General features: G+C 32.4%; 2 protein-coding genes across 3 annotated transcripts; one reads left to right on the forward strand and one right to left on the reverse strand.

The window, feature by feature from the left end:
* The first annotated feature begins 286 nt into the window (after positions 1-286).
* Positions 287-21300, forward strand: LOC109183456 (cytochrome b5-like). The gene is made up of 5 exons (XM_019333550.1): positions 287-291; positions 4826-4829; positions 18811-18927; positions 20662-20728; positions 20811-21300. Exons 3-5 carry the CDS (start codon positions 18841-18843, stop codon positions 21059-21061), a joined length of 405 nt encoding a protein of 134 aa, XP_019189095.1. The 5' UTR covers positions 287-291; positions 4826-4829; positions 18811-18840; the 3' UTR covers positions 21062-21300.
* A 1806-nt stretch (positions 21301-23106) lies between these two features.
* Positions 23107-27146, reverse strand: LOC109183455 (GTPase-activating protein gyp7-like). Of its 2 annotated transcripts, none has more exons than XM_019333548.1 (6): positions 26468-27146; positions 25409-25544; positions 25268-25317; positions 25063-25116; positions 23712-24924; positions 23107-23339 (listed from the first exon to the last, which is right to left on the reverse strand). In XM_019333548.1, the coding sequence occupies exons 1-6, from the start codon at positions 26605-26607 to the stop codon at positions 23292-23294; spliced, it is 1641 nt and encodes a 546-aa protein (XP_019189093.1). In that variant the 5' UTR covers positions 26608-27146; the 3' UTR covers positions 23107-23291. The 2 variants fall into 2 exon arrangements, with proteins under 2 accessions (XP_019189093.1, XP_019189094.1); XM_019333549.1 differs by having other exon boundaries at positions 23107-23617; positions 26468-27145.
* Positions 27147-27765: the final 619 nt, after the last annotated feature.

Consider the following 27765-nt stretch of genomic DNA (forward strand, 5'->3'; position numbering starts at 1 on the left):
GGGGAGGGTTTGATTGATTTTGTTGAATCGATTTTCTGTTGAATTCCTCAACAGGCGACTTTCTCCGGCGGATTTGCAGGGAAAAAGAAAAGAGATCCAAAAGACTAAAATATCCCTATTATTTTAATTATTAAAATTTTTCGGCGAAATTTGGCTGGCAATTTGACCGGAGTGACAAAATTTGATAAAAATTACATAGTCAAGGTACTAAATTGACACTTTTAAAAGTCAGATGCTGAAATTAACAAAGCCTCTATAGTCATATGACCAAAATTGAAATTTTCTCTCTCTCTCTCTCTCTCTCTCTCTCTCTCTCTCTATATATATATATATATATATATATATATATATATATATGTATGTATGTATGTATGTATGTATGTATGTATGTATGTATGTATGTATGTATGTATGTATGTATGTATAGTGAATGGTTCCAGTGCGGTTGGGTGCTTCCCGTGCGGTTGATTAATGTGCGTGAGCTTTGTACTTAATGTGCGTGAGTCTTGTGGTTAATGTGCCTAAGCTTTGTACTTAATGTGCGTGAGTGTGTAATGTTAATGTGCGTGAGTTTTGTACTTAATGTACTTGAGTCTTGTGTTTAATGTGTTTGAGATTTGTACTTAATGTGCGTGAGTATGTAATATTAATGTGCTTTTGTCATTGAACAAACAGAGACACCTGAATAACTTGAGCTTCGTAGTAGGGAAAAGGGCTCTAAAGATAAGGTTGGTTCTGGTGAAGCATTGCTATATTAAATATTAAATTACTTTGGAATTAAATTTGATGGTTGACATAGTCATCAATCTTCATTAGGTCATGAAACGTGAGATATGTGGATGCGCATAATTCTTCACAGCAGTGGATGAAGAACACACTCATGCACATTAAGCACACAACTCATGCACCTTAGGCACAAAACTCACACACCTTAAGTATAAAATTCATGCACATTAACATTACACACACGCACATTAAGTACAAATCTCAGACACATTAAGCACAATACTCACGCACATTGAGTGCAAACCTCACACACCTTAATCAACCACACAACCACACGGGAAGCCACAAATGCACATGATCCCTTCCCTATATATATATATATATATATATATATATATATATATATATATATATATATATATATAATATTTAATATATAAAGAACATGTAACTATAAAATAATTATTATTATATGTGAAGTATATCATTATTAACGTGTAAATTAATTATTAATGGTTGAACATAATTTTAGAAAAGTACACTAATTATCTACATGCAAGCTAAAAGCTTATTCATGTGTTGGTAAGTTTAACAGAAGTAGAGGAAAAATAAATGCCAGCTAATCTGTTGAGAGCAATTACTAGAACATTCTATTCATATAAGCATTGTATTCTGTTTTGTTTCTGCACCAAAAAATAAACCACTCAGAAATAAACTCTCTCTTTCCTCCCTTTGCTCTGCTTGATAATCTGCTGTCATGAACATGCGTATTTTGTAAGATGGTATCAGAAGACCGTAGACCACCAAGCTACGCCGCTGTCGTCACGGTAGTCAGAACTTCAGCTAGAACTTCAAAAACAGCCAGAACCTCCGCCGGAACTTCAAACATAGCAGGAGTAGCACCGATTGAGGATCCGAGCAGTCTTTTTTATCTTCATAGCAATGAAAATCCTAGTCTCGTCCTCGTCAATCCACCACTCACTGAATCAAATTACCACACATGGTCCAGAGCTATGGAAATAGCTCTGAGTTCCAAAAACAAGTTGAAGTTCGTTGAAGGCAAAGTTTCTATTCCTAATGAGTTTGATCCACTATATAAGGCTTGGCAAAGGTGTAATAATATGATTTGTTGGTGGATAGTTCGATCGGTTTCGCCCGCCATTGCTCAAAGTATTTTGTGGATTAAATCTGCTCCTGAGATGTGGAATGAATTGAAGGATCGATTCTCAGAAGAAGATGCCTTTAGACTTTCGGATTTGCAGGATGAGATCAGTACTATAAAGCAAGGTTCACAAACTGTTACTCAATACTACACGCAACTCAAAATCCTTTGGGATGAAATGCAGAAAATCGGGCCTTTACCGTTGTGTATGTGTAGTCCTAAGTGTTCATGTGGAGCATTAGCTAAGATGCTGCAATTTCATAAGAATGACAAAGTATTGAGATTCCTAAAAGGCTTGAATGATGATATCAGTATTGAGATTCCTAAAAGGCTACTCAGGTATCAAATCACATATTCTCTTAATTGAGTCACTGCCTTCCTATGGAATGATTATCAAGCAGGAGAGGAAATTGTTGTCTAAGCAGGTTGATAAGTGCTCCATCTCAACTAAAAGCGAACCGTAGTCGCTTATGGGTAGCGAGCGATGAGATTCGAACTCATGACCGTTAGTCTGGCTCTGATACCAAATTGAAGTATGTGTTCCATCTCAACTAAAAGCCTAAGCTGATAGTTGGATTGCACATTAATGGTTATATGCTCACAAAAGTAATAGAAAGTCTCAAAGTACATACTGTGGAAAATCTGGACACACTATTGATAGATGCTATGAGAAACATGGTTATCCACCAGGTTATAAGGCAAGAGGCAAGCAGTTTCAATAGGTTTCAGGACAAAATCAAGGCCAAAGTTCTAAAAATTCTTATCAGGGAGAGGTTAATAAATTTGGCATCACCACTGATCAGTTGAAGAATTTGATGACTTATCTTCAAAGTCAAACCATGGTAAATGCCACTCAATCCAATGGTTCAATATCTGACCAAGAAAGTTCCACTGCAGCTACTGTCACGGCTTACACTCCTAGCAACCTCTCCACACAATCTGGCTTACAATCAAAGTTTTTACCTCTGCAGAATATTACAGATGAAGGCAAGTTTGTTTCTGTTGTTTCTATTAATGGAGTTGTGAATAATTCTTTGTCTTTCACTTGGATAATTGACACCCGGAGCCACCGATCATATTGTTAGTAGTCTCAATTATTATGATTCTTACAGGCCAGTTAATGATGCTACTGTTAAATTGCCAAATGGAAGTATTTGGTTGTTGACCACATTGGTGACATAAAACTTTCTGCCTCTATTCTGCTTAAGGATGTCTTGCATGTTTCATATTTTGGCATCAATCTTATCTCAGCAAGTAAGCTAACAAAAGATTCAAGTTGTTGCTTAATTGTTCTAGATGATTCTTGTTTTATCCAGGAGAAGAATGGATGCAAAATGATTGGCATAGCTAAGGAGTCAAATGGCCTTTACTATATTCAAAGTCCACAAAGTCCACCTTTGCTAAAGACTGGTGTTCCTGGTTTGGAAAATAATATGTTTTCTTCTACATGCAATTTTGCATATTCTCAATTGTGGCATTATAGATTAGGACATCTTCCTGTGAATAAGTTGCAGCATATTGACTGCATTAGCATTGATTTGCCTGGCAATAAAAGTTTTGTTTGTGATACTTGTCATTATGCTAAGCAAAATAGGAATTCATTTCCCATAAGTACTACATCTTCATCATGTTGTTTTGAAATTGTTCACACTGATATTTGGGGCCCCTTTTCTACTGCATCTTTAAGCGGGGATTATTATTTTCTTACAATAGTTGATGATTATAGTAGATACACATGGTTGCATCTAATGTCTCATAAATCACATGCCAGGAAGCTCCTACAAGATTTCTGTGCTTATGTCCAAACACAATTCAATGTTTGTATTAAACCCATTAGAAGTGATAATAGTCCAGAGTTTCATATGCCAGATTTTTACAGCTGTAAAGGAATTCTACATCAAAAGTCATGTGTTGATACACCTCAACAAAATGGTTTGGTTGAGAGGAAACACCAACACATTCTAAATGTGGCTAGGGCAGTAAAATTACATGCTCACTTGCCTATGAAATTTTGGGAAGAATGTGTAAAACACAGTGTCTATCTTATCAACAGAGTTCCATCTCCTCTCATTGGCAATAATAATCTTTTTCAGTTACTGCATGGTACTACACCTGAGTATGCTAATTTGAAAGTTTTTGGATGTTTGTGCTTTGTATCCACATCAGCTCATAACAGAAATAAAATGGCCTCTAGAGCTAGGACGTGTGTTTTTATTGGAATGTCCACAGGAGTCAAAGGCTACAGATTATTTGACATCAATACTGGTCAAGTTTTCATTTCCAGGGATGTAAAGTTTTATGAGTTTGTCTTCCCTTTTTTCGACAGAGCATACTACTAATCCACCAGGACCAGTTTTACCTCTTGTAGACAGTTTTACCTCTTGTAGATACTGCAGATGATTTCCCATTTCCTAATAATCACATTGAAGTTGTTGAGGCAAAAACAGATCCTGTTATCACATCTATTTCCCCTGGATCTCAAGTTGATCAAAATCAAGGTCTCAGAAGGTCTTCCCGACACAGACAATTACCAACCAAGCTGCATGATTATCAATGTGATGTTGGCACAGTTATAAGAACTTCCCCTCATTCTTTAAATAATGTTCTTTATTATCAAAGCTTATCCTCAACACATAAGGCATTTTCTGTGGCTATTTCTTCTACTTCTGAGCCTAGGACCTATAATCAGGCTTTTAAAGAACGTTGTTGGAGAGAAGCTATGCAGGTTGAAATTCAAGCACTAGAGTCTAATCACACTTGGGTTCTAGCTGAGTTGTCACCCGGGAAGGTTCCCACTGGTTGTAAATGGGTGTATCAAATTAAGTACAAACCTGATGGCAGCATAGAAAGATATAAAGCAAGACTCATGGCAAAAGGGTATACACAACAATTTGGAATTGACTATCTTGATACATTTTCTCCTGTTGCTAGAATGACAACCATTAGGACATTGCTAGCTATTTCAGTTGTCCAAGGGTGGCATCTTCATCAAATTTACATAAATAATGCCTTCCTTCATCGGGATTTGGAAGAAGAGGTGTACATGGTTCTGCCATCCGGTTTTGAACCGAGTAAATCCAATCAAGTTTGCAAGCTCGTGAGATCACTTTATGGTCTCAAACAAGCAAGTAGGCAGTGGCATGCTAAACTCACAACTGCCTTGTTGTCTAATCGTCTTAATCAAGCAGCTGCTGATCCATCATTATTCACCAAATCAGAAGATGGTCCATTTATTGCCTTCTTGATATATGTAGATGATATAATTTTGGCAAGTAACAGCATGGACCTAATTGATGCTTTGAAGAAGTTTTTGGATACTACTTTCAAAATTAAGGACCTTGGTATCCTTAAGTATTTCCTTGGTATTGAGTTAGCTCGGTCCTCAAAGGGATTGCATCTTTGTCAAAGGAAATATATACTTGGCATCCTAGATGAAACAGGTTTCTTAGATTGTAAACCTGCTCCTAGTCCTATGGTTCCCGATTTGAAGTTAACTCATAATGACAGTTCTCCCTTATCAGATGTTAGCTCCTACAGAAGATTGGTAGGGAGATTGCTTTATCTCACTGCTACTAGGCCAGACATTGCTTTTGTCGTCCAACAGTTGAGCCAGTTTATTGATAAACCTACTGAGCAACACCTTGTTGCAGCTCACAGAGTGCTTAGGTTTCTCAAGTCATCCCCGGGAAAAGGACTTTTCTTTCCAGCCACATCCGCTCTCCATGTTCAAGCTTTTGCTGATGCAGACTGGGCAGCTTGTCCAGATACTAGAAAGTCAGTGTCTGGTTTTTGTGTTTTTTTGGGAAATTCGCTTATTTCTTGGAGATCCAAGAAGCAACCCACAGTTGCAAGGTCAAGTTCCGAAGCAGAATATAGGGCTCTTGCTGTGAATTGCAGTGGCTACAATACCTACTGTCAGATTTGCAGGTTACCTCTTCTAAGCTTATCACTTTGTTTTGTGATAGCAAATCAGCAATTGCTATATCTAAGAACCATGTTTTCCACAAGAGGACTAAACATATTGAGATTGACTGTCATCTCGTTAGGGAAAAGGTTCAGAAAAGTTTACTCAAACTCATGTATGTTCCCACTGCCAATCAACTTGCTGATGGCTTCACCAAACCACTGCAAGTATCTGCTTTCCGGTTATTTCATTCTAAGCTTGGGCTTGCTGATATCTACGCTCCAGCTTATGGGGGTAACAAAAGTAGAGGAAAAATAAATGCCAGCTAATCTGTTGAGAGCAGTTACTAGAACATTCTATCCATATAAGCATTGTATTCTGTTTTGTTTCTGCACCAGAAAATAAACCACTCAGAAATAAACTCTCTTTCCTCCCTTTGCTTTGCTTGCTAATCTGCTGTCATGAACATGCGTATTTTTAAGCAGGGTTCTGTAAAAATTTTTAATGTGATGGCTAATAGCTGTTTTTTTTAACACATTCAGCTCTAGCAGGATTCTTCTTCCATTTCCGCACCGGCTTAGCTCAATGGTTCACTAGACAGTAGTTGAGAGAAGAGACCAATGTTCGAATCTCGATGGCAACAGTGTGGGGATTATGTCCAAAGTGAGCAGATCCCTTGTGCGCACCAACATTTGGCCCTATCTGCTGAATCATTGAGTCAGTGTAATTTACATCCTCTCAAATGCTCTATCAGGCCGGGATGTGGGGGCCATTGGGTTGAAGATTCAACCTTTTGGGAGAAGGATTCTTCTTCCATTAATAATATTTTTATCACTTGAAAATTAATAAATGTATGTGTAACTAAGTTCCAAGAAACACAGAAATATATAGATGTAATTAATGGCTCTAATTTGGGCCAAATTAAGAATCAATAATCTTATTAAGTAAGCTGAACACACGCAACGTTTACAAAAAATTGAAATTATTTATTATTGGATTTCAAATGCGACCTCTAGCTAACAGCTTTTGTTTCTTTTTTTTTTTTTTTTTGGAGATCTAACAGCTTTTGTTTCTAGTCATCTTCTGCATACTATAAATTTCTTAATCAAATATTTTGCCTTTTATTCTCTTCTCATCTCTATTTGGCTTGGCATGGCCCAGGAATATACCACTCAACAAACAAAGTGCATAATGAATTATGGGACCACAATACCACATTACGTACGTAGGTAATTTCTTAATTTATTTAATTATTCGTTTATCTATGTAATCACTAATAGCACATTTGATTCACGAAATAGGTCTGGAATGACATAACATCCCCAGTAAAATGCATATTTCTTTGTTTAGTAAAAATTTTTATTCTCAGGGACATTGTTCCTGGGAATGGCCTATTCCCCTACAGGGGAATAGCTATTACTAGGCCCCCTGGTATTAACCTATTCCTGAGTTCTCAGAAATAGATTTTATATTTTATTTCTTATTTTACCCTTTTTCTCTTTGCCGCTGTCTTTACATCTCTTTTGACCTTCCGGAGGAGGCCAATCATCTACCGCAACCACACCCAGGCCCACACCACCCTCCCCTTCGTTTCCAAAGACGACTCTCACGGGTTGTCGCCATCGTCCCTATCATTGTCGCTACCCTCTGTTCGTCAGGACTCCGTCAACTGCGCAACAGAGTCCAAAAACTCCAGGACTCTCCGATCGACAATCTGATCAGCGAGTACCGGTCTCGACACTTCCCCAACACCATCAATGGCCTCCCATCGCCCATGCAAAGGCTCAACCAAGGTTATGGGGAATCGACCACCTGATTTTGTAGACGCGATTATACAGACCGTTCGAAGTCATCTGGGAAGGCTTCGTCGCAAGGCTTATCAATTCTCCCAGGAGGCCATTGGATGCATGTGGTTGTTATTGACATTGAATTGAATAATATTATTTATAACTCTTATATGTAATAATAATAATAATAATAATAATAATAATAATAATAATAATAATAATAATAATAATAATAATAATAATAATAATATTATTATTATTATTATTATTATTATTATTATTATTATTATAATATATTTTGTATAAGGGTAGTTATATATGTCTTTTATACATATATATTAAATTTCTATTCCTTAAATCAACCAAACACTGGAATAACATTCCTAAAGTCTATTCCTTCATCGAACCAACTAATAAAATACAATTTCTATTTTATTCTTTACATATTCCATTCCCTATGGAATAGTATTCGTATTCCCTCAAAATTCATTCCATGAACCAAACGTGCTGTAAAAGAGTTAATTTCAGGAATGGTTCATTGACTATTGTTATTTATGAATTTTTTTTTTTTTGACTTTCGATTGAACCATAAATGGTTCCTTGACTATTGATCTTTGTCAATTTTCGTCATTGATTTTCAATTTAACTATAAGTGGTCCTTTGACTATTGATTTTTTCTAAATTTGGTCCTCTAGTTAAATATCATTTTAATAAACATTAAATTTAAAGGTAATAATGTAAAAAATTTAGTTCTTCCCAATGATGAACTCAATGTATTAAATTTATGAACTCAATTTGTCCACCTCAACAACAAGCTAATTTTTACATAGAGTTAATTTTAAGAATGGTCCTTCAACTATTGACTTTTACCAATATTTGTCTTCGACTTTTAATTTAATTAAAATTAGTCCATGACTATTGATTTTGTTCCAATTTTGATCCTTCTATTAATTCAATCTCAGTTAGTTACGTTGGGGGTTAAATATGAAGACAAGAATGTAAAATCAAATCTTTTACCCTTTTCTTCTCCATTTCTTCTCCTCGCCATAGGCCCAAAACAATTTCTAACCACTTTGAACTTATAATTAGTTGCGAAAGAATACTGTGAGCAATTGGGTCTTGATGCATGCATAAAGTTGTGGGAAAAAGACTGAAATATGAACATTAGTCTTTTTATTTCCCAAAATATGACGGTGCTTTGTGGGGGACAATTTTGTGAAAAAAACGTTTGGGACATGTCCCACACATTTAATTATTATTTTTTTTAACTCTTCCTCAGACGCAAGTCTTATTCGCGGCAGAAGTATTTATACGTCAACGACATTTACGAAATGCGGCTGACGTATTCTTCCAGAGATGCGTTTGGTGTATTATACGTCAAACGCATCTCGTACATGCGTTTTAGTTACCATTTCCTCGCCGGAGACCGGCGGGGGTAAACGCATGTGGAAGATGCGTTTCATCTGAGGGCATACATCTTGTAGCAACCCAATCACCATTAGACGGAGTTGATCGAATGCATGGCTGTGGCGATGATCCGGGGAGGTCGAGGAAAATAACAAGAGGTGAAGATTAGTCGTTGACGATCGTGACGCCACTCGGGAATTATTGAGAAGCTAAAACAACTTGGTCGGGAACTGAGATCACGTCATCTATGGTCGAGAATTGCCTTGGTGCTCGGTTGTGACACATTCAGCCATGCATTCCATCAACTCCGTCTAACTGCTCCAGTCCTCGCTATGCTCGTGCATCCATAGAGAACTGAACGGTCGACGGAAGGCTCCATTAAAGTTTATGCACCTTACATATTGAAAGTTTATACATCTGGTTATAACTAATACAACTGCAATTTAGGAATGAAATCCGTGAACTTCCTAGATAGCTTGAAAGTTTTTGGAAATCTGCTCTCAGCCTCGGGTATAACTCTCAAGGCTGTGTGGAACTTGGTATGATGCTCTATGCTCGGGGAAGTTAGACCACGACGCTGTGACTAGGGAGCTCCGATCATGATCCGATCCCGTTGACTGGTGGATCGGTCGGGAGGCTTTAACTACCCCAGATATCATGGACTCACGGAGGGATAGTCGTGGATGGTGAAGACGTATGCCCTCTAATGGTGATTGGGTTGCTACAAGACGTATGTCCTCAGATGAAACGCATCTTCCACACGCGTTTACCCCGCCGGCGAGGAAACGGTAACTAAAACGCATTTACTAGATGCGTTTGACGTATAATACGCCAAACGCATCTCTTACATGCGTTTTCAATTGTACTGGAAGAATACGTCAGCCGCATTTCGTAAATGCCGTTGACGTATAAATACTTCTGCCGCGAATAAGACTTGCGTCTGAGGAAGAGTTAAAAAAAATAATAATTAAATGTGTGGGACATGTCCCAAACGTTTTTTTCACAAAATTGTCCACCACAAAGCACCGTCATATTTTGAGAAATAAGAAGGCTAATGTTCATATTTCAGTCTTTTTCTCTAAAGTTGTTTGAGTAGTCATATGATGGATTGTACTTCTTCTTAGGATCATACTTTTCGAAACACAAGATCATACTTAGCTTGAGTTTAAGGTATGTTGGAAAGAGAGTTTTGCTACTGTATACTGCATTCATATATAGTATTACTATTTAGTATTTACTTGTTTATTTATTGGCATGTAGTGAGGATCCTGAAATTCACTTTAAGATTTGGAAGGCACAGACGCATGCAGCTATGACGATATGATGGAGAAGAAATGGGTAAAAGATTTGATTTTACATTCTTGTTCTCAGATTTAACACCAACTAATTGAAATTTAACAAAAGGATCAAACTTGGATTAAAATCAACAGTCAATGGACTAATTTTAATTAAATTAAAAGTCGATGACAAATCTATACTATATAAACTATATATAAAAACAAAATCCTAAACTTTTAATTTCCCGTCAAATTCCTAAAAAATCTCATTTTCTAATAAAATATATTGTTTTATACTTTCCTATTCGTACTATAATTCTACATTAAAATTCCTATTTTAATATTATAAAATAGTGTAGAATTCCTAATAGAATATATTGTTTCATACTTTTATATTCCTACTATAATTTTACATTAAAATTCCTATTCGTAATACAATAGGACAATCTATATCTATTCTATATCTATATATAATTAAAAGTAAAATCCTCCTTCTTGCATTTTTTCACCCAAACTCATTGTAATGGTCGAATTATTTAATTATAGTAAACTATGAAATAATTAATGATAGTAATAGAAATCCTAAAAAAATATAGAATACAAAAATATTTAATTATGGTTATATTATTATTGTGTCTCACGGTCATTATATATATTTTTTTTTGTTACAAATGAGGGGTTCAACCCGTTCTTATATACTAATAACATAACTTGACAGGAAAATAATAATAATATAATAATATAAGTGGTAATAATAATATCTAAAAGTAATTAAGTGTTAATAATAATATTATTATTATTAATGTAAAAATTATAACACAGAATAAAACGTAATAATTAATCTATATATATATATATATATATATATGTGTGTGTGTGTGTGTGTGTGTGTGTGTGTATGTGTGTGTGTGTGTGTGTGTGTTGTTCAAGTATAATAAAAACCTATGTAATAATGTAATAATAAAATAAAATTACAATAATAATAATAATAATAATAATAATAATAATAATAAAACTACATACAAAATAAAATTAAAATTAAAAAATAATAAGAAGAAGAAGACAAAGAGCTCCCCTTTGTAAATGATGTGGGATCATTTTGATCCTACATCGAAAATATTTGAAAAGATGGGCTCTTTAGGTCCTCTAAATAAGAGGTGCATTGCTCCTCTTACAAACATAATTGTTTGCCCATCAATTGCTTGCCCATCAATGTGGGTAAGTATTGAGAAGGTAAAAGGTTCTTATTTAAGAAGCCTAGCTTTTTGACCACTTATTTTAATTTTTTTTCTTTTGAAATTTATTTATTATTTATTATTAAGGAGGTTTAGGAAAGATTAACCTAATATATATATATATATATATATATATATATATATATATATATATATATATATATATGTGTGTGTGTGTGTGTGTGTGTGTGTGTTGTTTTAGTTTTTAGCAGTTTAGGGTAAATTGTTAAGTTGTTAAATAATATTTTTCGTGTTTTGATTAAAGACAAAATGTTAAAATGACGAATTTGTTAAAATTTTGGCGAATTTGTCAATAATTAAACAAGGCCATTATATATAACCATTATATATAATTATTATGGCATTTAACAAATTAATTGTATAGATATTAAAGTTCGTTTGGAAAGTAGGAAAATGATTTCTGAAAAGTGAGTTATTTTTCTGAAAATATTTTTAATTTCTTTTTAATGTTTGGCTATACAGCAGAAAATTGTTTAAAAGAAAATTTATATTATTATTATTATTATTATTATTATTATTATTATTATTATTATTATTATTATTATTATTATTATTATGTAATAATGTAATAATAAAATAAAATTACAATAATAATAATAATAATAATAATATAATCAAAACAAAACTATATACAAAATAAAATTAAAATTAAAAAAAAAAACAAAAAAACAAACAAAAAAAGGGGAACCACGGGCTCCCTTTCGTAAATGATGTGAGATCATTTTGATCCCACATCGAAAATGTTTGGAAAGATGAACTCTTGAACTCCTCTATATAAGAGGAGCATTATAACATAATTGCTTGCCCATCAATGTGGGCAAGTATTGAGAAGTCAAAATGTTTTTATTTAAAAAGTCTGAGCTTAATGGCTTTTTATATATTTTAGTTTTTTTTCGAAAATATTTTTCTTTTTAATGTTTGGATGCACAACAGATCGAAAATTGTTTAAAACAAAATTTATATTATTATTGTTATTGTTATTGTTATTATTATTATTATTATATAATAATGTAATATGTAATATTGTAATAATAAAATAAAATTACAAAAACAATAATTATAATAAAAACAAAACTATATACAAAATATTTTTTTTTTTAAAAGACAAAGAGCTTGAGCTCCTCTATATAAGAGGAGCAATGCTCTTCTTCCCAACATAATTACTTGTCGTTCAATGTTGAGCAATGCTCTTCTTGGCAATGTTTGCAAGTATTAAGAAGTTAAAAGACTCTTATTTAAAAGACTCTTATTTAAGAAGTCTTTAACTTAATGGCTTCTTATTTATTTATTTGTTTCAGAAAACATTTTTTCTTTTTAATGTTCGACTGCATAGCAGAAAATTGTCTAAAAGAAAATTTATATTATTATTATTATTATGTAATAATAAAATAAAATTACAATAATAATAATAATAATAATAATAATAATAATAATAATATTAATAATATAATAATAATCAAAACAAAACTATATACAAAATAAAATTAAAATTAAAAAGAAAAAATACAAAGGGGAGCCACGGGCTCCCCTTTGTAAATGATGTTGGATCATTTGGATCATGATCCCACATCGAAAATGTTTGGAAAGATGAGCTCTTGAGCTCCTCTATATAAGAGGAGTAATACTCCTCTTCGAAACATAATTGTTTGCCCATCAACGTGGGCAAGTATTGAGAAGCCAAAATCTTCTTATTTAACAAAGACTCTTATTTAAGAAGCCTTAGCTGAATAACTTCTTATTTTAGGTTTTTTTTTTCAGAAACTATTTTTCATTTTAATGGTTGGCTGCACGGCAGAAAATTGTCTAAAAAATGTATTATTATTATTATTATTATTATTATTATTATTATTATTATTATTATTATTATTATTATTATTATTATAATATGTAATAATAAAATAGAATTACAATAATAATAATAATATTAATAATTAATAATATAATAATAATCAAAAATAAATCATATACAAAATAAAATTTAAATTTAAAAAAAAAAAAAAAAAAAAAAAAAAAAAAAAACAAAGGTGAGCCACAGACAATGATAACATCAAAATACATAAACGATCCAAACCATATCTTTAATTGCACTATATAATATTTGATGTTCTAATTTAAATAATTATATATTGATTCAAATGTTTTTAATATATTAATAACAACAAATTCATTCCGTGCATCGCACGAGTGAAAATACTCATATTGGTAAAAGCTAATAGTTGAAGGATATTCCTGGAATTAACTCTTTTTACATATATATGAAAGGCTGTAAAGTAGTCCAAAATTATTTATATTTTTTTAGTTTAACTTTAAATTTTAAATATTTGATATAACCATTTTAAAAATTTAGGATGAAAGATTAATTTTTGAATTTGGAGTATTTTTAAACATAGAAAAAAAAAAGTGGTTTGAACCAGCAGTTCAAATCGATACTTCTAGTTTCAGTTTGTAATATTTCGAAATTTGGAATTGGCGGTTCAGAACTGTAATCCAACTGTGGTCACCCCTACATAGTAATGTTGTATTACCTCACAGCTAATGTGACAGTAATATTTCAAGGTAATGTGATTACCTCAATTTTTTCAGTTAATCTAAGATTATCTTGAAATATTTCAACTATGTTATTGTTAACTAATCCTTATACTACAACAACAACAACAACAACAACAACAGCAGCAGCAACAACAACAACAACAACATATATAAACATTTTAATTGTTTCATTTTCATTTTTCAAACAATCTCTTTTGTTTTAATCTTTCGTCCTCATTCAAAAAAAAAATTGGATTCGCCATTGTATATAAAAGAGTTAATTCCATTTTTGGTCCTAGATTTATAGTTGGTATTCCACTTCTAGTCATTTTTTTTCAAATCATCCTTCTTTGGTCCTAGTATTATTGTGGCATGACCATTTTTGGTCCTCCATCAACAAAATTGTTTAAATTTTGTAAAATACAAGGGCATTTACGTCTTCAATTATAATTTTTTTTCAAAAAAATAAAAATAAAAATATAGCGAGTTAGCCCACGTTGTATAAAAATGATCAAAATTGTCTTTTATTTAATGATATTTCAACGATTTTGTTGACAGAGGACAAAAAATGGTCATGCCACAATAATACTAGGACCAAAGATGGATGTTCTAAAAAAGGACTAAAAGTGGATTAACACCTATAAATCTATGACCAAAAATGAAATTAACTCGTATATAAAATATAAAGAGAAAATGGTGATTTTAGTCCATTAATTATACTCATATTGTAGACTCCGTCCATGAATTATTACCATATACAAATTTTTCTCATTTAATTATGTTTAAAGTGGCAATTTTTTGTCCACCACTAACAAATTATGTTAATATTAATAATGCATTTTAAATTTTCAAATTGTTGAGGGACACTTTAGTCATTTTTTATTTATATCATTTTTATTAGAAAATTAATTAATCGTTGAGTTTGACCGACACATTTTTTTCCATTGGAGTGTAGCTAAAAATTCAAAAGTGTTTTGGATTCTAAGTTTACTAAATATTACTAGTTGAAATAAATATTACGAATTAATGTACATTATTGTTTTCATGTCAATAAATTAGAGTGAGTATTCAATATATGAGCACTTTCAATTCAACTGTCATTTCTATTTTCTTAAAAAAAAAAAAAAAAAAAAAAAAAAAGAGAGAGAGAGAGAGAGAGAGAGCAATGGTTCTACCAATATTGCAATTTTAATTTTCCATTTGCAACAAGACATCACAAAAAATAAGCATATTAGATCATTGACATATATTAAAAAAAGTTATGAAATAGTTTATTTATTAGATCACATAAAAAAATGTTAATATAAAAAATTGATATGAATATACATATTATAATCACAAATCAATGACTGTTATTTGAGCATCCATAACTATTATTTGAGGCATTCAAAAGTAGATGCATGCTTATAAATCTTAGAAAACTAACAATCTTCACTACAAATGAAGCTCTGTTTGGCAAACCTAGCTGAAAAGCTATAAGCTATGAGCTGAAAGCTGAAAAGGAACTGAAAGCTGAAAAGCTATAAGCTCGAAGCTGAAAACTGAAAAGCTGTTATGATTGAAAGTGTTTGGTAAAATTAGTTTTTTGATAAGCTGATAAATGTAAAAAGACAAAAAGACATCTTCATAAAATTTAAATTAATTAGTTTGTTTACATATTAAAATTTAACATTTTGTCTTTAAAAAAATTAGCATTTTAAAATAAAACTATTAGCATAATCATGATCTAGCATCTCATAATGAAGTAGCAATATTGTTGCAAATCTCATCTAATAATAATAATAATAATAATAATAATAATAATAATAATAATAATAATAATAATAATAATAATATTTGCGGTGAAAGTTGTGGATAAAGGAGAAGAGAAAATGGTTTTAATTGGGAAGAGTAAATTATGTCATTTCATTAAAACAATAAAGATAAAGATAGAAAAAAAAAAGTTAGGAAGCTATGAGCTTATTTTGAAACGCTACCTAACGTAGCGTTCCAAAATAAGCTTATTTTGGAAACATTACCAAACAGAGCTTATAACTTATTAGTAGCTTAAAATAAACTATAAGCTCCTAAATAAGCTCTGTCAAACAGAGGTATATATAAAGATTTAGTTAAAGGAATTTGAGAAAAATCTATGAAATGACTAATATGTCATTCAATAGTTTGAGAATTTGAAATGCAATGTTAGTTTTAATAGAATTTGTTTGTAATGGATTAAAACTGTCACTTTACAAATAAAGAAAAAATATGTATATGGTAATAATTTATGGACTAAAACCATCATTTTTTTAAAATAAATATATATTCATATAATCAAATATACATACATATATGTGTATATTTATGGGATAAAGTACAAATAAGCCACTGTACTATTTGGGAAAAAGCAATTAAGCCATCGAACTCAAATAACCCCCAAATAAGCCATTGAACCCGAAAAAAAAGAGCAATTATCATTTTTAACAGGTTAACTCCAGGTTTTTGTTGATTGGATTGCGAAATGTTTATTTTATTTACGTTTTTTTTTATTATTATAATAATATAATCCACCTACATAGTAATATATTTTAAAGTAATTATAATCAAAATAGTTTTGTTTTGTCTAGATCTAATTTATTTATTTATTATTATTTTTTAAACAAAAGATCCAGTGAAAAAATAATAATAATAAATAAATCAAATCTCGAAAAGACAAAACTATTTTGATTATAATTACTTTAAAATATAATACTATCCAAGTGGATAATATTAATAAAAATAATAATAATAATAAACGTAAATAAAATAAACATTTGGCAATCCAATCAACAAAAACCTGGAGTTAACCTGTAAAAAATGTTAATTGTTCTTTTTTTCAGGGTTCAATGGCTTATCTGCTCTTTTTTCTCGGGTTCAATGGCTTATTTGAGGGTTATTTGAGTACGATGGCTTAATTGCTGTTTTCCAAATAGTTCAGTGGCTTATTTGTACTTTATCCCTATATTTATTTATTTATTAATATTTAAACATTGATATACATTTATTTATTTATTTATGCATAATTATACACATATTTATAAATTATATACATATCTACTATCTACTATCTACTATCTACTATACTAATAAGAGGCCAAGAGAGTTAGACCTATAATGGGTAAAAAAATGACGGTCAAGTTTTTTAATCAAATGAATGGCTCAGATTGATCAGATTTTAATTTTTTCTTAAGATTTACTAATTTATCCTTAATGAATATGATTATCTGTTAACTTTTCCGTTAATTTATATTAGTTCACCGTTAACTTATTCATTGATTTCAATAAGAAAGGTATTAAGTTTGAAGTTCGAACTCCATCCCAATCAAAGTTGGCATATTTAGTACTCTATTTTAGTTTTATTAAATTAAATAATAATAATTTAGTAGTTACAACAAAATATAATACATATGCATTTCGATCTTTAATTTAGAATTATGTATCTACAATGTTTTTATTCAAAAAAATTATTCATTATCAATAAATTAAATAAGAGAAATAATTTCATTAGTTATATTGTCTTTATTTTTCTCCAATATAAAAGTTCTTTACATTCAAATTCATCAATTGATTATATTCGCTACATTGTCCCTACAATGTCTTTATTAAAAAATATATATATTCATTATCAATAAATTAATTAAGAGAAATAATTTTATTATATTATATTGTCTTTATTTTTCGCCAATGTAAAAATTCTTTACATTCAAATTCATCAATTGATTATATTTACTACATTGTCTATTATCTTTTTTGTGCACTATTTTTTTAATTAAATATCAAAGTTATAATACAAAATAATGTTATATATTTATTTACCAAGTATTTTATTAATACCATGGAAAAATTAAGAAAAATATAATTAATAAAGCCAATCATATTAGCTACTTGAGGAATTTGTTGACAAAGAGAGTATTCAAATCACACAACAAATTGAAGTGAGAACTATCTCGTAATGTCCTTGTTTGACAATCAGTAGTTAGCGGTTAGCGTTAGCGGATTATATTAGTTGATTTGACCAGCGAATTATATAAACGGTTGGTAAAAAGATATTTGAAAAAATTATCTTTTTAGATTAACATGTAAAATGACCTAAGGGTATACATATATTTAATAATAATAATAATAATAATAATAATAATAATAATAATAATAATAATAATTGTTTTAAAAAATAAAAAAAATTAAAAAATATAATTAAGCCAATCATATTAACTACTTGGGGGATTTATTTACAAAAAGAGTATTCAAATTACACAACAAATTGAAGTGGAAAACTACCTCGCAATGTCCTTGTTTGACAATCAACAATTAGTTCTTCACTATTAGTATATATTTAAAATTTTATGCCCTAATTTTTATTTGCTCTCCCTTTATGTCCCGTATTTGGTTTCAATTATTTATGCATGAACAATTCTAATATAATCCTGCCTTGATATATTTTAAAGTACTTATTAAAAAAAACATTGGACATTATCTCAATCGCGCAATGCGCCTAAAAAACTAGTAAATAAATAAAGTAGATAACCCTAGCGTAATCTCTCACATTTGTGAAACAAACTCCCCTAGGTGTATAAGATTAATTATTGTACAACTCAGTATTATTGACCACGTGTGGGTAGAAACTTCGAGAAGTCCAACTTCACGTCTGTGCTCTTCAACAAACGTAAAGGACCGTATCTCGAGTCCTCGACTCTGAGTTTAAGAGAATCCACAACTCTGAGTTTTAGTGAGTGAATCCAGAGAACTTTCTCTCTCTAACGCAGATTGCAGCAAGAAGATGGGTTCAGATCAGAAAGTGCATAGCTTTGAGGAAGTCGCGAAGCACAACAAGACCAAGGATTGTTGGATTATAATCGATGGAAAGGTTAGATCTTCGTTCTTTCCATCTAATTTTCCTTATCAGATTAATTTGTGAGTTATTTCATCATTAAATTTTATTTTGGAGTTTATTTTTGAAATTTTCGTAATCGTTACGGTGCGATGTTGTTTTAAATTATCGAAAATTTCGCGAATTAGCGGAAACTATTCGAACCTGACAAGATGAATTTATGGTATTACAATCCTTCTGAGCTCATTGAGGTTCAGCACATCTCTGAAATTCACCTTGTAGGGAAATCGATCCTTTTATTTAGTTATTACTTTATTTTGTTGCTGTTTTTGGAGCTTTACTAATTTTTTTTGCTAATTGATATTGATCGAACTAATTCAACCAGCTTGTGTTTATAGCTTCACATATATGGTAGAAAAGTATAAATTAAATTGCATATAATAAACAAGACACAAGTGAAAATTACAAAGTAGATTGCATAAATTGAAGATTTCGGGCTAATAATAATTTAGTAGAGATTATGGAGTGATTTTAGTTAAGCCCGAAAGTGATGATTTAGTGTTCCTTCATCCTTGATGGTGGAGTCTTTTATAGTGGAAGAATGAGAAGGACTTTATGGCTTTCATGGTGAAATAATTTGGTGTAATGGCTATTCAAGGAGAGTAATGAGCTTATTCAATATTCACGGTGGAAATAATGGAATAATGGGGATCTATGGTGGAATAATCGGTGGTATGACGGAAATTTAGGGTGGAATAATGCTCCAATGATTACTTTGTTCGAGATTAGTGATTCTCCAATGGCTGGTTTGATTTGGCTCTGATCAAGTGGGATATTATCCCATTAGATATTACAAACCTCAATAACTTGTGTTTAGATATGTGATGATCTTTTAATGAAAAGGTAATGAATATCATAATATAATTTAATTAATAAGTAACTAATGAATTCGTATATAGGCTTCAATGCCCTGATAATTACTTATGAGCTCATAAATATTCACTATAAACTCTTTTAGACTCCTCTAAGGCTCTAACAAGGTTAGGCAGCTTATACTTTGAACTTTGTATTTCTAATTATCCCTTTTTCAGACCTAGAGTTTGTCAAGGGGGGAATTTTTAGGATGAACTCAAGTTTAACTCCCAACCTAATTGGACGGTATGTGACATTATGTCCTCATTGAATTCTATTGAGCACTGAACTGCTAAATCCACCGTCAATCAGTCTGCTAGGTTATGTTGTTGGTAACTTGAATCCAAGTTAGTTTTGACCCACCTCTTCATCCCTTATACAGAGTATCTTATTACTGTAACCTTTAACTCGTTCTACCTGGTGCGTATATGCATAAGATATGTCAAAAAAACAAAATTATTTATAAAAAACAGTCTTAATCAATTTTTGTTAGTACTCTATAAATGCCACATTGGAATTGATTTTCTTTTTGATCTATAATATGGTTTCTTTCTTCTGTTTCTACGTGTCAGTTATAGCCATCTTATAGACATGTTACTTCATTAACCAACACTAGCTACCATGGAGTATTGTTGCTGACATGCCCATTTAATAGGATGTGAGTCATGTGACTCACTTCATTCAAATTTTATGATTACATAAAATGCTTATTACACTACTTCTAACGAATCTTAAGTATATGGTTTGCTCTGAATCTTCCTATTTTATGAAGATAGAATGAAGCTGGGTAAACTTTATTGAACATCTATTAGCTTAGAGAACAGTTCCTTACAATTGAACTCTCAAATGGTGTATTAGGTTTATGATGTAACTCCATTTATGGATGATCATCCTGGAGGTGATGAAGTCCTGCTTTCAGCTACAGGTAATGCTAAAACTCATGTTTTTTGGGAAAGATGATAATCACCAAGAGTGGCTTCTGAATTTGTGTGATATTATATTTTTAGGGAAGGATGGAACAAATGATTTTGAGGATGTTGGGCATAGCGATACTGCTAGAGAAATGATGGATCAATATTACATTGGAGAGATTGACATGTCTACAGTCCCATTAAAACGCACTTATATTCCACCACAACAGACCCCATACAATGCCGACAAGGCCCCAGATTTTGTGATCAAGATTTTGCAGTTCCTTGTACCTCTATTGATCTTGGGCTTGGCCTTTGCTGTTCGACACTACACCAAGGAGAAGTAGTGGATTCAATTCGTATCAGGCAGTTGTCTTTAATACTTTATGTTAATTGTTTAATGAGTACTTATTTCCCCTTTTTGAGTCGCATTGTATGCAACATGAACTACCATGGTATCTGATCCTGTTATTGGATGAGACCTCTCATTCTCTTGTGATTCCTTATGTTCACCACCTTTGGGCATTAGTTGCTTTAGAAAGAGATGGATGCAGAAGTGCAGTGAGTTATTATTGATAACAGTTTTAGATAATCGTTTTGTGTGGTTTTTGGGTTCAACTTTGATTAATTCAGTCATAGTATTTTACTAATTCTGAGTTATGCTTTTATTAGTGTAGCTGTATGCCTCGACTTTGTTTTGACACCTCTAGTTGAAAAGTTAGCTGAAAATTGAAAAACTAGTAACTAATAAACTAACTAATTAAAATTAAAGTGTTTGGTAAAATTAATTTTTGAATTAGTTGATAAATGTAAAAATATGAAATGATAAACTAAGATATTACGGAGTATAATTTTGATTAATGAAGAATGTATGATGGCATTTTTTGTAAATTAATAAAGATAATAAAAAAAAAAAGGAAAAAGTTAAAAAGTCAGGTTCCCCATGTTTTATCAAATAGATGGAGGATCAAATTGTGTCAAAATTACAAAGTTAAGGATTTAATTGGTTGAAATTGAAAGTTGAGGACCAATTTGTGAATTTAGCTATAGTCGAGGGACCATTTTTGGTATTTACTCTTTATCAAATAGAGTTTATAGATTTTTTAAAATTTAAAATAGAAAATTTAAAATAGGAAAAAGTGTTAAATATGTCACGCTACGCGAAGAAGATAAAAAATTCGGTTAATTTTCACCGGTGATTTTGCTCTACTAAAAAAACATAGTTAAAGGATTAAATTGTCAATTTTAAAAGTCACGGATCGAAATTAACATGCCCCCTATAGTCATAGGACCAAAAGTGTAATTTGCTCATATTAAATTTACATAAATATAATCAAAAGATAAATTAGCTTAGATGATAAGGTATTTGGTTTTGCCCCGAATGTTATGGGTTCAAATCCTACAAGCATGAATTTGAATTAAATTTTTTATTTGTAACATTGTGTTTTTTAAATCTTATTTGTTAATATTAATAGTGATATTAGTGATTTATAATATGTTTTCTATTTAAATTATTTTATATTTTTATCTAATTAATTATATTTTATATTTTGTTTTAAATATTTCTTTATTTCATTTTGATGTATTTTAATTTTTCATCTTAATTAACAATAGTTATGAATCGACCTCTATGTATTTTTTTTTTTCAAAATATCTCATTAGTTTTTAATCTTTCGTCCCCACTGACGAAGATTTTTGGATCTGCTCGTGTGTGTATTGTGTTAGAAATTTATGTGTATTCTACTATGCAGTTCTGTACATTATGAATTTCAATTCCATACCTCAGTAAACATAAAATGATGCTTCTAAAACTTGTATTTATGTGTATTACATTAAGAATTTATGTATATTCAATTATATAATATGCACATTATGAATTTAAATTTCATACCTCACTTGACAGAATCACAGAAATGATATTTCATTTATGTATATTCAACTATACAATTCTGTATATTTTTTAATTTAAATTATGTACCTCAATATACAGAAATGATATTTCTTAGACTTATGATTATGTGTATTATGTTAAGAGTTTATGTGTATTCTATTATACAATTCTATACATATAAAACAAAATTTTTTTTTTAGAAGTTAACAATAGAAACGGAAAACTAAATTTCTAAAAAAAAAAAAAAAACCGTAAATGAATAAAGACAAAACGACGTCGTTTTGGACCAAGGAACACAATGCATTGTGCACCCTGGTCCACGATATAATTTGCCTTGTCAATTTACCTTTTAATTCGACTTGACCGGTGCAAACAAAAATTAGTCAAACTCTAAAGTCTAAACTCTTAATTTGATTTTTATTCGGAAAAAATCCAACTCATAATTCTTTAACATAAAAGGAATCTATCACGTTTAAATTTCATTGCATCTTTCAAAAGTAGTGAAACCAACACAAATTTCATTCTCATTGTTCCCATTCTCGAAAGTAACAAAAAAGGAAAGTTCATAACGTTCAAAGAGGACATAGATAGGAAAAGTATCTGCCCACCCTAATCTGTTTCTCTTTTGACCACAGAAAGGGAGACAGATTAAACTGATAATTTGGCATTTGTAGTAGCAGTAGTAATCACGCTTCTGGCATGAATTCGGACCCAAACAAAAGCTTATATTCAAGCTGTAAAGCAGCAACAATTAACATGATTATAAATTGTACCTAGCACAAGTGAGAAATCAAATAGATAGCCATAAACTACTTGATCCCAAAAAAAAAAAAAAAAAAAAAAAAAAAAGGAGCTAACATGGGTAACCCTAGCCAAGAATCCACAATTGTATCACACGATCACGAGTTCGAATCCTAGCACTCTTAGTTTGAGCCAGTTAGTTATAGATAACCTAGGCCGATTTTACTTCCCTGTGGTCTTTTGCCGGCTAGGGTCACGAGGCAGGATTTACCTACACTTGAAAGGGTTGTGCGGTTTCCTCGCCATTCAAAAAAAAAAAAAAACAAAAAAGTTGGCTAACATTTTTGATTAGATAACAACTATACCTTGTCATGGAGGGTGACCACCAAATCATGGGCATCACCCAGGAGCTTCCATACATCAAGATTACCAGCCATGTTATTGCACTCCCTCAAAATTTCTTCCATGCTACTATGTTTCTCTATGATTTGTTTCTTCCTTTGTAGTACAGATGCTGCAATTGCATAAAGCAACAGATCCTCTGTTGGTGGGGCCCTCAATCTTATCTTGCTCCATCCAGATTTACCAATCCTGGCCCTGATTGCAGCCTGATCTGCCCACATCACTTCCCACAGGATAATTGTTTGATCAAATGTTAACTCTCTCCTGAATAGCACTACCACCATCCTATACACAAAGAAGCAATCCTCTGCTTCAAGCTTTTCCAAGTGTCTGTAGAGATGTGAATCCTTATATTTAATAATTTTCGAAACCACGTTCAGCTGCCTCCGGATCCCCACCTCATCGAGCCTGAAGTTATGCCGAGCCTTCTTCATGAAACCAACAAAACACCAGAAAGCTTCATAGTCGTCGGTGATGACACTAATTATCGGAGAGAGTAAATCGCTCATACCCTGGCAGTAGCCAATTTCAGGGTCATATAGTGCATAGGCTTCAAGAATGGCAACTAATCGAGCAGCATGGACAATCCTGCAGGGATCCAGGTGATTGTAGTCTTTCAGCCCAACAGCCTCGGCAGATTGGTGGGCCTTCAGTTCAGAAACCGCAGCCTGACCGGGAGAATATGCCATCCACTCTCCATTAGCACGGATTGCATCAAGACGGATGATGCGTCGCCATGTCGCAAAATCTTCTACATTCAGAAGTGTTGACTGGGCTTCCATTGAAGGGGAAGATCCCTTCGAGGGCATCTCAGTGGTGTTTTTCTCCATGCTATCCATGGAGGGAAGGTTTTGGATTGTAACAGGATCAGCAGAGGAGTCCGAGTCTGATGATTCAGAGTCAGAGTTAAAACCTAGCTCTGTGATTCGTCTTGAACCAGCATTTCCATAAAACAAAGAGTCAACAGGATTGTCTGAATATTCGTTGTATGGGCTTCTTTCCCCGCTACAGAGGGATTCTCTACAACTAACATCTTCAGAAACTGGAGAATCCACCACTCCAATGAGACTTCCATTGTTTCCATTACATGTTCTGCTAGTTCCGTTCAATTTAAACATCTTATCTTTGCATTTTAACAGTCGACGGCACTGCAATCGCAACCTAGCATATTCTTTTCTGCAGTCAACAATTAAGAAAAAAAAGTATATAGAATTAGGAACACGCCATATTTGTTCTCTCTATTTTATATTTGGTTGCCGGGGAAGGGGGTGTTTGGTGGTGCACAATTAAGAGTATTGAAATCAGCAGCGGTACCTTTTCTGGCATCTTATAGAGTCTCTTTCTTCTTTAGAACTGTTCAAATCAAAGCTGCAGCAGAAACAAAGTTAAAGGCATAAAAACATAATGTTGAATTCAAGAAAAATCAGGGATAATGGAATTTCCCTCCCACTTCAATGCGAGAAAAATAAAGGACTATTTAAATGCAGAAGGAATGTCACAAAAAAACAATGAAACTTACACTCCCAGTAGGAACGGCCAAACTTCTGCCCTGATACTAGGTTCAACACCCTGCATAACATGGTCAGGCAAATAGTCGACAAACATTAGAGTTGTTGATCCCATAAAAAATTGAACACCTCAAAGTTGTGCAAGGACTCACTCCACTCCGGACTTTTTTCAGAAATTTAACTCCACCATCTCCAAGTCTTCCATCGGGTGTGAAAAGGCTTCTCCACCGTCGGAGTGAAAGGGCACGCTTTCGTTTTCTGTGAGACCATGGCGATTTAAGATGGGCCCTGGAAAACGGAAGATAGTTGCCATTAAATATTCTGACATTGAGAGTAAATCTAACTTGAATTCTTGAAACTTTCAGAGATGCAGCTTCAATGAATAAGTTTTTCATAATTCATTCAAATAATTTCTGGATTCTTTTTGAGTTACTGTGACAATAAAAATCCCATCTGATGTGGTGCAGGAGTTTTACAGCTAAGAATAACTGTAGTATTACTCTTCCACAAAAGGGGAAAAAAACAAAAGTAATGATGAAAGCTCCCTACTGAGGAATCGAAATTATTGCTACCAGAAATGAATCAAAATAACATCAAAACTGTAGAGTATGGCAAACTCTATTATCACTTCTTTGTGCAATAACCTTTTTTTACATAAGTGGATGATGACATCTGGAGATCCAAGGTTAAATCTGAAAACAGCAGTTCCACTATATATATATATAATCCAATTTCAAGGCAATTCCCAGGTACAGCTAAGCAACTCAAAATAACTAGAAAAATCCAACCATCACAAAGATCCGTATAATAACATTTTGTTCACCTTTAGATTACTTTATCAAATCCCCAAACTCAAACTTCAAAATCCACCATAAATTCTCATATCCCATTTATTAATATTAATTAAAGATAAACAACAAATATAACCGGAAAAAAAAAAAAAAAAAATCTCTTCCAGGCTAAAATTGAAATGAAATCAACTACAAAACAAGTAGTATCGAGGAAAATTGACTCTTAAGACAAAGGAAGTGACAACAGATGCGACCCAGAAAAAATCCAAAATTTTACTCTCTGCTGCAGATGACCTAGCAAAATAAAAACAAAAATGGAATAAAAGGGGCCTGAGATCAGGATCCGAACTTTTCTGAAATCTGAGCTGAATGAAAGGCTAAAATTAGAAATCAATTACAGAAAAAGGAAAGGAGACTCACCGATCAGAGTAAGAACAAGAAGCTGGCGAGGAGGATGCTACAACGAACAGAATCGATCTCAAATGAATCCACGATATCGATGAAGACGGTGAAGAGGAATCCGAAGCCGACGAAGTCTTACTTCGTTTAAGAGCTTTCATCTACTTCTACTTTGTCAGAAAATAATTAATAATCTACAGTACTCTAGGGTTCACACGTAAATTCTCAGACTTCCCGTGTAATTTACTGTCACCATTCCCCTTGTTCTTTACCTAGTAGTATAGAAGACGTCGCCAGTCAAGACAAGCCCACCGGCATTCGGAACACTTGGGCCATTCCGGAAGCCGCCGCCGCCGCCGGAGCTATGATAACTCCGCCGAGCTTACTGATACTGCAGCAGATTTCCCCAACAACACTAGGAGAAGCACCGGAGATGATCATCGAGAATGCCGATTATACTCCGGAGCTCAGCTGCCGCAAATCACGCCGGATGGATTTTCCACCATAACAGCGACTGCCTTCATTTCAAACAGCTTTCATATCATATGTATATATGTTTTTCTTTCTGCTTTTTCTCCGGTGGTTATGGCTTTAGGTGTTTGGAGTCTGGCGAGTCGCGTATAGATTTGTCTCTTTCTACTTTGTAAATTGCAGCGGGATTTCTGTTTTCTCTCTCTAGACTATAGATAATAGATATAGAGAGAGAGAGAGAGAGAGAGAGAGAGAGAGAGAGAGAGAAAGTGGGGTAGACCTAGTCACCTAGAGACGAAATGAAAGAGATACAACGTAATAAAAATTTAAATTTAAATTGCATAAACTTTTTTATTAATATACTATTATATTTCTCTGTAATATTTTAGGCCTATCACCTTGTGCTCAAATGGCACATATGTAACTCCCTCGGAGAAAGGTCACAGGATCAACTATTGTACTTAAAGAAAGTATAGAACAGATACTACCTTGTATATACTAATTTTCTTCGCCAAATAAGTTGTTGGAGATGCACCTTGTTGTTGCCGGAGTTGCTGAGTGCTACATCAAAGAAGTCGATACTGTCATCGACTCGTCGTGTTTGCTACTGTTTTTATAAGTACGTGAAGTCCACAGTCACTGTTGTCGTCGCATATCTGGAGTGAAGTGGCAAAAAGAAGCTTTAGCTATAGAGTGGCAAGTGGCGACTGTTGAGGGGAAGAAAAAAACTCCATTTATGACTTTAGAGTTTAGTGGAGAAGACGACTGACAATGATGGAGTCGCGGTGGCAGTGAGGCGTTTAGAGTTCTGATCTTCTAGACTTAAGAGATTATTAATTAAGTCTTTA

The sequence above is a fragment of the Ipomoea nil genome, unplaced genomic scaffold (assembly GCF_001879475.1).
Source record: "Ipomoea nil cultivar Tokyo-kokei standard unplaced genomic scaffold, Asagao_1.1 scaffold1127, whole genome shotgun sequence".
NCBI lineage: Eukaryota > Viridiplantae > Streptophyta > Magnoliopsida > Solanales > Convolvulaceae > Ipomoea > Ipomoea nil.

Excerpts from the sequence above, each read along its gene's own strand:
- LOC109183455 (XM_019333548.1), bottom strand. The coding sequence starts at position 26,607 with ATGAAAGCTCTTAAACGAAGTAAGACTTCGTCGGCTTCGGATTCCTCT. Across the intron at positions 25,117-25,267 it reads TGGCCGTTCCTACTGGGAGT|CTTTGATTTGAACAGTTCTA; the intron begins GTAAGTTTCATT and ends TTTCTGCTGCAG. Across the intron at positions 23,340-23,711 it reads TGGTCACCCTCCATGACAAG|CTTGAATATAAGCTTTTGTT; the intron begins GTATAGTTGTTA and ends GCTGCTTTACAG.
- LOC109183456 (XM_019333550.1), top strand. The coding sequence starts at position 18,841 with ATGGGTTCAGATCAGAAAGTGCATAGCTTTGAGGAAGTCGCGAAGCAC. Across the intron at positions 18,928-20,661 it reads GGATTATAATCGATGGAAAG|GTTTATGATGTAACTCCATT; the intron begins GTTAGATCTTCG and ends ATGGTGTATTAG. Across the intron at positions 20,729-20,810 it reads AGTCCTGCTTTCAGCTACAG|GGAAGGATGGAACAAATGAT; the intron begins GTAATGCTAAAA and ends TTATATTTTTAG.